Source organism: Puntigrus tetrazona, chromosome 24, assembly GCF_018831695.1.
Source record: "Puntigrus tetrazona isolate hp1 chromosome 24, ASM1883169v1, whole genome shotgun sequence".
In the NCBI taxonomy this organism is placed as follows: Eukaryota; Metazoa; Chordata; class Actinopteri; order Cypriniformes; family Cyprinidae; genus Puntigrus; species Puntigrus tetrazona.
The window spans coordinates 18322777-18334184 of NC_056722.1; the positions used below are offsets into that span (position 1 = coordinate 18322777).

At 34.4% G+C, this 11408-nt stretch overlaps 1 protein-coding gene across 3 annotated transcripts in view; it reads right to left on the reverse strand.

Moving 5' to 3' along the window:
- Window positions 1-11408, reverse strand: part of ctnnd2a (catenin (cadherin-associated protein), delta 2a) — a 245003-nt gene that overhangs the window by 51989 nt on the left and 181606 nt on the right. For all 3 annotated transcript variants that reach the window (XM_043227004.1, XM_043227002.1, XM_043227005.1), the window contains one exon: window positions 1825-2008. In XM_043227004.1, coding sequence (XP_043082939.1) covers window positions 1825-2008 — 184 coding nt within the window. The remainder of the gene's footprint in view (window positions 1-1824; window positions 2009-11408) is intronic.

Below are 11408 nucleotides of genomic sequence, written 5' to 3' on the forward strand. Positions count from 1 at the left end.
ACGCATTTTACTTTCTGAAGCATGCGCGTATCTGACAGATTAATATGCGGAGGATGGTAATTGCCTCTTTACGGCACTCCTACAGAAGATGATTTGTTGAAACACAAGACACTGCCATTCACTCTGAGGGGTAATTCACTGCTGGAATTAGAAGCAGTTATTTAAAGAGAAAAAAAATACAAATCTGAGAATAAAACGACTGTTTATGCATATCAGAGTGTATTTGCATACAGCACATGCACATCTGTTCATGTATATTCAAAAATCTCTTATTGTAGGTAAAAATACAATTGCTAACAGCTAATTTATAGCGAAACTGCAAAAAGTTCCAATAGTTTAGAAAATGTTAAAAGAAAGCCGGGAAGGCAAACAAAAGCAGCGTGTTCCTCTCAGAGCACTGACTTTAACGTAGTTTAATGCTGCGCTGTTGCTATGGATACAAGAATGAAGCCTTACGTGAGACGGATGCTCAACCCAAGAGAATCAACATTTTCTCACTTATTTTTCCAGCAACTCTTCACAACAAGAAGCTATGTATAAATCATAATAAGCTAGATTTACACGCCACATAAACATCATTATGCATTATTGCATAAATCATGAATCAGATGCTTTGTGTCCTCTTGCTTCATGGAGAAGAGACAGGAGAGAAACAGTAAATCTTTACTCAATGTGACAAAGCCATACAGGTTATGATTCAGTTTTACCCGCGAGCGATCCAGAGCTACAAATGCACAGAAGAGACGTGGCTAGGGGGAAATGGCTTGTCAGGCTTGTTCCTCATTCCGTATGGAACAGGAAGGAGGTGTGAAAAATCCAAAGCTCTTGTTTTTTTGTCAGTTCATCAAAGCAACCATCATTCTCAGTGGTCCAGATATGAAGCTCTCTTCTCTACATCACGTGGCCAGCTGCCATAGAAACAACCACACTGTGCAAACTGCAATCTGTTCTTAATGAGAGATCTGCCTTTTCGGCCCATCTACAGTCAATGGAGTTGAAGCCGCATCTGGTTTTGTAAATGCAAATCTGGGTAATAGTTTCTCAGGTATATGTGAATGAAATCTACAAAGTATTCTATCCTTTTCATTCAGGATTTTTCCTTTGAGGCCAAGAGTTGCTTTTTAGATGAACGCTTTGGAATTTGCGCTTTTGTGCAAAAGTTTTGGATTGGTCAGATTTCTTATTCTTACCATTAGTTAATATAAAATACATTATGAATAATTTATAATAAGTTATAATTTAACAAATTATCATAACGTTTTTGCTATTAATATAATAGAATATATATTTTAAAATATAATTTATTCCTGTGTGCTGCTTAGCATTTTTGTGGGAACTAAACTTTTTCATTTATCCTTCAGATTCTTTAATAAACAGAAAGTTCAAAAGAACAGCATTTATTGGAAAATACATTTTCATAACATTATAAATGTCTTTACTATCACTGCTCAAAAAAGTGTTACATTCTTTTGAACGATAATGTACACTTTTTCACCTTCATTATACAGTTTCTGATTTAATCTGTCATTAAGCCAGTCTTATGTAAAACACACATTTATTTCAGTGAGGCAGTTTTTGCACAAATGGATCTGTGAAAAATCCCCAAACACCAACAGTCTTTAGTCTTGTCATCCCAAACCTGTATGAATTTATTCTGTGAAGCACATTTCTCGTCCTTACACGGACCAAAACAGTTGAAACACTGTGTAAAATATGAAGTCTGAAGTCTTACAGATTTGGGGTGTGTAAATGATGACAGAAATTAGCATTCTACAGCGAACCATTCTTTTAAAAAAGGAGGAAAAAAAGCACACAAAAGCTCACCTCAGGCAGCCGGTGGCATTGCGAAGTACTTGGGACGTGTGCATTTGAAGCTTGCGGTCTTCCTGATGTGGGGACACGTCCCAGGTGGAATGGGGTATAATCACGGTGTTGGTCAAGACGGCTAGAGCGTCCTGGATTATTGGCATCTTCAGAGCATCACAGGAGGACAGGTTCCATAATACACCTGCACAGGACAAACACATCAGCACAGCCTTGTGAACTGCATTTAAAGTGCCTCTATTATGGGTCATTAAAGGTTCATATTTTGGTTTTGGGAGTCCCAAACAGGTTGACATGCAAAACTCACTTTATATATAATATGCATTTATTTCTCAATATTCAGAGTCAAATCTTTCTTTTGATAGACAATAACTTTCACATTTAAAAGCAGAATATTTTCATTTACTTAGAGCCTAATGGGGCACTTTAAAAAACTACGAAAGGAATTATTTATTGCAAAATAAAAAAATGCTGAAAATGTACTCCAGTGTACACTCAACTTGTCTGAATCCAGAAACAAATATCTGTTCACAAGCGAAAACAGGCTAAAACAGTTCTAAACAAAAAATGTGTGTTGATTTTGATATAAGAGGACAACAGGGAATGAACTTTTTCACTGGGAGAAGCGTTATTATGGATTATGGATCGCTATTTTGGCCAGAAGAGATGGTTTAAATTTAAAATGCAGTAATAATGGATTTGTTTGTTACAGAGGATCCACTGGTGAGCAAGTACAGCTAAATTTCTGTTCCGATCAACAAACAATCTCATTTACTTCATGAATGGCCTGAGGGTGAGTACATTTTAAGTTAAGTTTTCATTTTTGGGTGAATTATTGTTTTAACATTCGAGTGGTGCATACTTCAAGATCCCGGCTTGAAAGTGACTGCAGCAATGCACAAAAAATAATGCTTTTCTATTATTACTCTTTCAGAGTGGTAAAAAATTCATAGAACATTGTCGATTCTGTGCTTGAGCTAGCCTGAGACAGGTTTTGACAACGTCTCACACAGACTCAGAGACCCACACAAATGTAGAGCTGAACACCAGAGAAAAAAAAAAAAAAACATAATTTGACAAGCTATAGAGCCTGCGGTCTCACATTACAATGGCGGTCTAACAGCGTTTTACCAAACTCCTTCACAGCTTCGCCAGGTCTCAGAGGGAGGACTTATGCAATATGATTTACTAGATACAATTCACATAAAACTGCACAACCCTTTAGATTACATCTGAGAGATTAACAGATAAAAATGCTCGAACAAACAGAATTTCTTAGCTTTCTTTAGCTGGCTAAAATTAAACAGTCTATTTTACAACTTTTACAGACTATTAAGAACATGCCAAGACTTAATATCTTTGGTTCCACATACTGTAGCATGTCCCTGTTATCGTTATCACCGCAGCCATTAGAGGTTTGTGAAAGGCGTTCTTGCAGAAAAATCATATTTGCCTCAGAAAGTCATTTGATGAACAAATAGAAACGATGGAGAAGAAGAGGAGGGAGTCATTAGCATTTTAATTTTTGTTTAGGAATTGATAATGACAGTGGAAGAGACAATCAAAATGTTTGTTCGGTCAAGATCTTTCCAACACGGCTTTATAATATATGCAGTCCGATGGCAGCTACAGTATGTTAGATCTGAAGAATAGATACTGAAGCAGATACTGTATATTCGCATATATTTGTGTGGGAGGTCTGAGATCAACCACCCATATTCATGCTGTGATTGTGGGCATGACGGTCATGTGACTGCACAGCCGTCTCCTTTATGACTGGTAAGAAAAGCCACTCATTTTCATGTTTTTGACAAGAAACAATGCCCCTAATTAGGCTTTCAAACATGCTAATTACCGCGTCTCTTCCTCCAGAGCCCAAAGACAAAATTCATACAATTCTACAGTTGACTAACTATATCAACATGACTAAAGGCTTCATCAATTTGTAAGCAAACATCTCGAGACCTGCAGACAGCTCTAATTTTCTTACATCACCATGGAGATAAGTCACATGGAAAAGATCAAGTCAAACGCACTGCATTGTGGGATAAAGTATTTTCACAGCATGCAATTTAAAGTACAAACACTAGCATTTAAAAAGTTTGGGGTCAGTAAGATTTTTTTTTTTTTACATTACAAGGTTCAACCAAAAACAACAGATAATTTGGTTGAACAGTACGGGGGAAAAATAAAATAAAATAAAATTGTCAGTGGCTGTAGTCAACTGTTTGGTTTTCAAATTTCTTTAAAATAATTTGCGCTCAACAGAAGATAGAAACTCATACAGGTTTGAAACAACATGAGAATGAGTAAATGATGAAGAAAAATCATTTAGGGTAAAGTTTTCAACATTTTTCAGTAAGAATGCAATAAAATACATAAAAGTGAAAGTAAATAAGTGTAGATAAGAACCTTACATTTATTTAAAATAAGAGAAAGACAAAAGAGATATTTCAATATATGAAATTAAAAAAATTATTTACCATTTTTAGAATAGTTCACAATATTACTGCTAGTGAGCTTCTTTTAAAATATTTCGAACGTCTTACTGACCTCAAACGTTTCAACAGCGGTGTACAATATCTGCATTGCATAAATAAAAGGTAGTACACTGCTCCATGAGGTTCAATGATTCTTAATGTACCAAGAGATTACAAAAATTCAGCCACTTACACAATTGATCATCAGCTTATTTCAAGTTGAACAAGAATAAACTCTTATTAAGGTTGTAGGAGGTCAATTTCAAGCAGTCAATACTAAAACATCCCGCAAATGAGAAATAACCAATTTAGCCATGCGTGGGGCTAATTAACCAATCCCGAGCTCATCAATATCTCACCTGAGAGAGCTCACTGTCTGAGGAGCTAATTTATCTTGACAGATGCTATATCACAGAGGATATCTCTAATTTCATCCTAAACCTCCAGAACATTCTAATTCCTAGCAGCTGCAAGGAGAAAAATGTATTTTTGCAGGACATTTTATATTTCGTGCTAATATAAAAACACAAATATAGCCAAACACAACAATTATGTTCTAATCAGAAAACAGTGTAGTACCTGGAACAGATGCGTCCTTTTAGCATACTCCTGTTTTATTAGATTCACTTTACATTATTTCCACAGATGCATAACTACACATAACATTTTTGTAGCTGGAAGCATTATCAAATTTGCTGAAATATTTAAAAAAACATTCAAGGGAAAGGCGAAGCCTTATAAATTCAGAAAATGTGCATTATATTTATTAATTTAGCAAATGCTTTTAGACAAAGTGATTATGCAAACAAAATACTAGCAGCGTTTAAACAAAAACAGTGTTTAACAAAGCACAACAGTGATCATCCACTTTTCACCCCGGCCTTGGGTCTGGAAGTATTTGTTCAATGTATTCCCTTTAAAAAAAAAAAAAAAAAAAAAAAAGCCAACAACTCTGACATGCATCACACAACCTTTGATGTTAAGCAAAAAAAATATATGAGAATCAGAAAAAAGATGAATAGTGGCAAAATATAAAATTATTGACGAGTCATAAAAATATATATTTAAATTTTATTGCTAAATATATATATTTTTTATTTCAATACTTAATGAAAGCACACACACACACATAGGCAGAGCATGTTTAAAGCTGGTGGGGGGTAAAATGCCACTAAATTTAACAAAAATGACCCTGTACAAACAAATTAAATCCATTATGTCTGTTGCTAATGAAGTGAAAATGGATAGACGGTGTTGATTGGACATTAAATTAAGATCTGCTCATGTTGCACCGTATATCATTTTAGGCATTTTTGCAGCGTTGTGCATTTTCACCAATCACATACAATTCTGTTGAGCTATGGAATGCAATCAGAAGCGTTCAGAAGAGTAATCGCTGAAACTAATCTGTTAAATGTGCACGCATTCTATGACAGAAATTCACAATTGTTTCTTCGTAAACGATAAAGAGCAGACGTACAATGTAACAGAATCATTTCACAGTGTTTACAGCTTCAGTGATTACAGCAATATTTCTTTTTTGAGAGTGTTTAAACTTGCAATAGATCAAAGCCTCTTTCTATAAAAATGATATATAATTATCAATTTCTAAGGTTTTTATTCAATTTGAATCACGTTAAATACAGATTCAGTCCCATTAAACACATTTTACTAGCCTACATAACATCCATGTCTGGTTCTTGTCTAAAATATTTATGATGTTTAATACATTTGGATTCCTTTAGCTTTATTTTCCGAAGATGGTTCACCCTCCACCTATGCTCACACACAAGTTCATTTTTGTGAAAAGTGGGGACATCCCATAGGCGTAATGGTTTTTATAACGAACAAACTTTATGTACTATTGCCCTACACCAGCCCTACGCCTAAATCTACTTCTTTCAAGTAACTACAGCCATTTTTAGAGTTCATTTTGTAAGATTTATAAGCATTTTGAAAAGTGGGTACATGGGGCAGAAAAGTGTCCTGAAAAGTCACCTTCACCTTGTAATACCTATGTCATACCTGTGTCATTATTCAAATTCATTTCCTGATTTGTCTGACACACACACACACAACACACACACACACACACACACACACACACACACACACACACACACACACACACACTCACACACTATATAAAGAGTAACCTCAACTAAACTAACTAAACTCAACCTGAGAGGTTGTAGTAAACAAAACAAAACAAAAATAGCTTATTGCTTGAAATGCAGTTCAATGCAATGCAAAGGAAAAAAAGGTTTTACTTTATGGCTATGAATTAAGTGCCAATATTTTGTGAATACCATGACAGCTTCAAAAGAGACGAGAGAGACAATGATTGAACTCAGGAGAGATTTAGACAGCCTGAAAAGTACATACACAGAAGTTTGGCTTAATCTCACCTCCTGCTGTACTGAATGAGCAGCCTTGCAGGGGTTCTGCTATTGCCTGTAATGTGAAGAGATTCCTGCTAAAAGCCACTTTGTGTCACTCAGTGCTATAAAAAATTAGCAGACGTCAGAATAGAGGACAAACTCTAAAAACAGCGGTGATGACGAATCGAGGAACACGTATGTGACCTATTAGAATGAAGCCAACCTTCAACATCAATCCAGTCGCTCCTTCCCACTGTCCATCATCTTTACAAAGGACATACGCAAAATGAGTCAGAGCAAACTTCTATTTTTCCCACTTGCTCATCTTCACTTTTCCACTCCTTCTATGCCCCATTCTCTCTCTCCCTACCTCCCTCCATTCTTTAGGAAACTACGCACTTTCATGAGTCATTATGAAGAGGTGGCAGTTGAATAGTTGATGACGTTGACCTTACCAGCTTCTTGCTCTCAAACACACACATACAAACACACAGAGCCCTGGAGAAGCGGCTGTGGTTAACTGCATGTGCTGGTGGAAAACTTCATTGTGCTTATTCTGATGAACATCTTACCTCTTAGTGTTTCTAAGGTGGGCAGGTCAAACAGCGGTTTTATATAAAAACTCACTGAGGTTATCAGTAATAATCCACCTGAAAGAGAAATAAACTATATACTATGATTTGGATAACTGCTGTACTGAAGCTGAACGGGGTGGTACCCTTTCAAAAATGTAACATAACATACATAACAACAAAGTTTAGATTTTTTACAAATATTTCTAAGGAAGACTGTTATGCTCACAAAGGATGCATTTGTTTGGGGAAAAAAGCAATAAAAACAGCAACTGTGTGAAATATTGTACTAATTTGTAATGTAAAAGTTTTCTAATATTTTATGAAATGCTATTTATTCCTGTAATGCCAAGCTAGATTTTCAGCATCATTACTCCAGTCTTCGGTGTCACATGATCATTCTTAAATTATTCTAATATTCTGATTAGGTATTATTAATGTTGAAAACAGCTGTGCTGCCTAATCATTTTTTGTAAAAAGCATTATTTTTTTTTTAGGATGAATTTTCGATGAATAGAAAGTCTTTAAGAAATGTAATGCATTTTTGGATGAATCTCTTAAAAAACAAATAATACAAATTAAATGTCAAATTATTAATTATTAAAATGATTAAACACATCCAAAATAATAGTTTTTGTTTACATGATATATGTATGTGTGCTGTGAATATTGATTATGCATATATAGTATTTACACGTATATACATTTTTAAATTACTATTAATATAATATATTTACTGCAATACAGAAACATAAAAACAAAACCTTACATTTATATAAAAAGTATACATACTGTCTAAACATCACTGACTCAAACTTTTGTATTGTGATGATATGAAATACTAATTTGTAATAACAAGCAGCATAACAAGCTCTTTTACTAATTGCAAATCTCTGCACACACTCTTACAATTACAAATCAATTGGATTTCGTGGCCATTACATGTTTATGAAAGTGTGCGCTTCTTCTGTCACACTTCTAGCGGTCTTTCATAGCTCATTTTCTTCTTGACTTTCACTTTCTAAAGTCTTTGAAAAAAAGCATGCATTCTGAAAAGGAAAGAACAACCTTGATTGCTGAACTGAGAGAGTATCTAATCAGAGACCGCTTCTCATGAGGGAACAAGAGAGAGAAAGAAAGAGAAAGAGAGGAAGGCTCAATGCTAGAGCACTACAAGGACATAATTGTCGTCAGTGGTGACATTGACCAAGATCAAATCTCATGCCAGCAGAACACAGGCCTAGATTTAGACTGCTTCATTTCACTAGGGTCTCTCACAGTACGAGCAAAAATCCCACAGACAGCTTCACTTGACTGCACGAATCTGTAGAAACAGATATAAATAGTTCAATTTCTCCGATGTTAATTATTTACTTACAGTGTTTTAATTAATTAGTAGCGCTTAAAATAGAAAAGCTAACATTATAGCTTAGTTACTTGATCAAACAGTAAGGTTATCGTTTTGAACAAAGCCCAAATCCTAAGGTTAAGAGATGCACAACACATCAGTCATTGATGAATACTGCAATTTTTCAATGTATTATATTACATGTAACAATTTCTGCCTATATTAAGATCATCTGTTAGAGACTTAAAGCAATATCTACAGACTACAATTTAAGCCTTTATAATAGATCAATAGAACCAATCATTCAAGGGCATTTGTTAGTCTCTAACAAAGGACTAGTACGTTTTTCAATAATTGTTTAACAAGCGTGTCAGGTTATTATGAGAATTCACTTTTCTCATTCAAACACTATTCTTTTCTTTCAATTTTACACTGTGATGTCTATAATATTCTCTGACATACTGCATAAAAATCTCATTTCATAATTATTTAACTAATATTTGTATTCAGCAAAAATAAATTAATTAATTTATTTAATCTAAAGTGAAAGAAAAAAGCATTTATAATATTATAATAATATAATTTAAATAAATGAACTTTCTACTCACAGAAAATCTAGTAAAAATGAGTCATGGCATGAAAATGTAGCTTTGTCATCACAGAATAAATTACATTCTAAAATATATTCAAGTAAAAAAGAGAACTATAATATAAATATTTAAACGGAATTCTTTCAGAATATTACAGTTTTCTTTTGCTTTAATGAAATAAATGCAGCCTTGGTGAACATAAAAGACTTTTCTAACCTAAAAACTTTTACTGTAGAGGGATAAAATATGGTTAAAAAAAAGGAAAAGGCCACGAGACTCCAATTCTACATCAAGTGCACTATTTGGGACAGGGCCGTATGTTAGAGCAATACAGCAAGAGACAAAAAGCAGACGCTCAGTGGAATTAGGCTAACTAGGCAAGAATCCTCCCTTATTTCAGCATACGATCACACTGCATAGTGCAATTCAAACACATCTCACTGCCAAAGCATTCAGACAGTTTCTCAGGGGATGTTCTGTTGTCTGAGTTTCTTGAGAGCTTCCTGTTCGTGCAGACCAATATTCCATCTGTTCTCTATAGTCATACGATTCATAAAAGAACATGGTCACACGGTTGTGCTTACAAAGCCAAACACTCGTCTATTTATCTTTCACATAGGCTCTGTAGAGCCTCTAAAAAGTTCCTTTAGGAAAACTATATGTCTTAGTGTTCGAGGATACACGATAAAAGATGAGTCAATGTTATAAACCTTCACAATCCTTCCCTCATAAAACACCACACAATATCAGCGCCCACACAACACAAACTGCAACAACACCCTAGAAGTTTTTAAGTAGATGCAAAATAAAAATGGGACCAAATTTCGAGGGCAAAGTGGCTGCAAATGAGAATTTTGCAGAGGCGGTAATGATATTAATGAAAGGTAAATAATATGTTTAATTTATACTGCTTACACAAATACACTTTACATAATACTGGCAAATACTCAGAAATTGACAGTAAGACAATGATCATATTCAATACAATAATCATAATAAGTATAAATCTGACAATGAAAGGAAACAATCAGTCTTAAATGTTTAGAGTGAATAGATGCTGCAGAGGTTTTGGGGTTTAGTAAAGGTCGGATATTAATAATATAGTGAAGGTGAAAAAATAATTTTACAAGCTGGCATGAGGTTAAAAGCATCATTTAGTATGAAATAGCATTTCAAGATAATGTACAATAAGTAAAGACTTAACCATAACTCAGCCAATATAAAAGGAGATGTCATGTTTAGAAAAGAATAAGGATTTCTTAACAGTATTGCTGTTTTAATTTTAGAAGTTTTCAGTCATGCATAATTTGAGATCTTGTAGGCAGGATGTGATGGAAAAGGGAAGATGAACAGAACTGGGCTGGACAGAAAGATGGGTTTGTGTATAGTCAGTGTAATCATGAAAGTTAAGATGCTTAATTCACCATGACTCTCAATGATCTGACCAAGAAGTTGTGTTATGTGGATTAGAAACAGAAGTGGACCAAGAACAGATCTTTGAGGTGCACCACGGGAAACAACGACATAGCAAGATTAAGGCTGTTATTGTTAATAAACTATTGACTGTCCGAGAGATATGAAGCCACCGAAAGGCAGTGCCAATAATACTTATAACATAGATGTAGCATCTGCTCAGGATCATATGATCTTTGGGACTTTATGTCTTAAAAAGATCATTTTAGTCTTTTGAAATAATCCTGAACCTGTTATCTACCACATCAGGACTCTTGCAGAGGCAACAAAACCAACGCAAGGAACCATTTAAGGTGAATCTTGATTCTTTGATGATTCTCCTTTGGTTGTGGTTTATTGGTGTGATATACTACCATTCTTTTGCTTTTCTCTCTCTCGTCCTTACTTTCCTTCATCGTGTATATATGTGTATTTTGCTTAATTTTGTTGTATGTTAGATATAGTCTTACTTAATAAATCCCTTATATTCACAATCAATTGTCTCTGTGTGCTACTCACAATTCTGAGTCACTGAATGTTGATCCTTTGCTACATGCTAAATTACTGCTAGTAATGCACGTGAATTGATATATTAATATATATTATGATTATATTGTCTGACGGACAGATCAAATAATTGTAACGTTAATTCTTCTACAGTTAATTCTAAATAGTTATTATTAATTACAACCAGTTATAATTAATTAGAAATATTTCCCTTAATGAGATAATTTGCTACATAGATGAGATAGCAGTTCTAA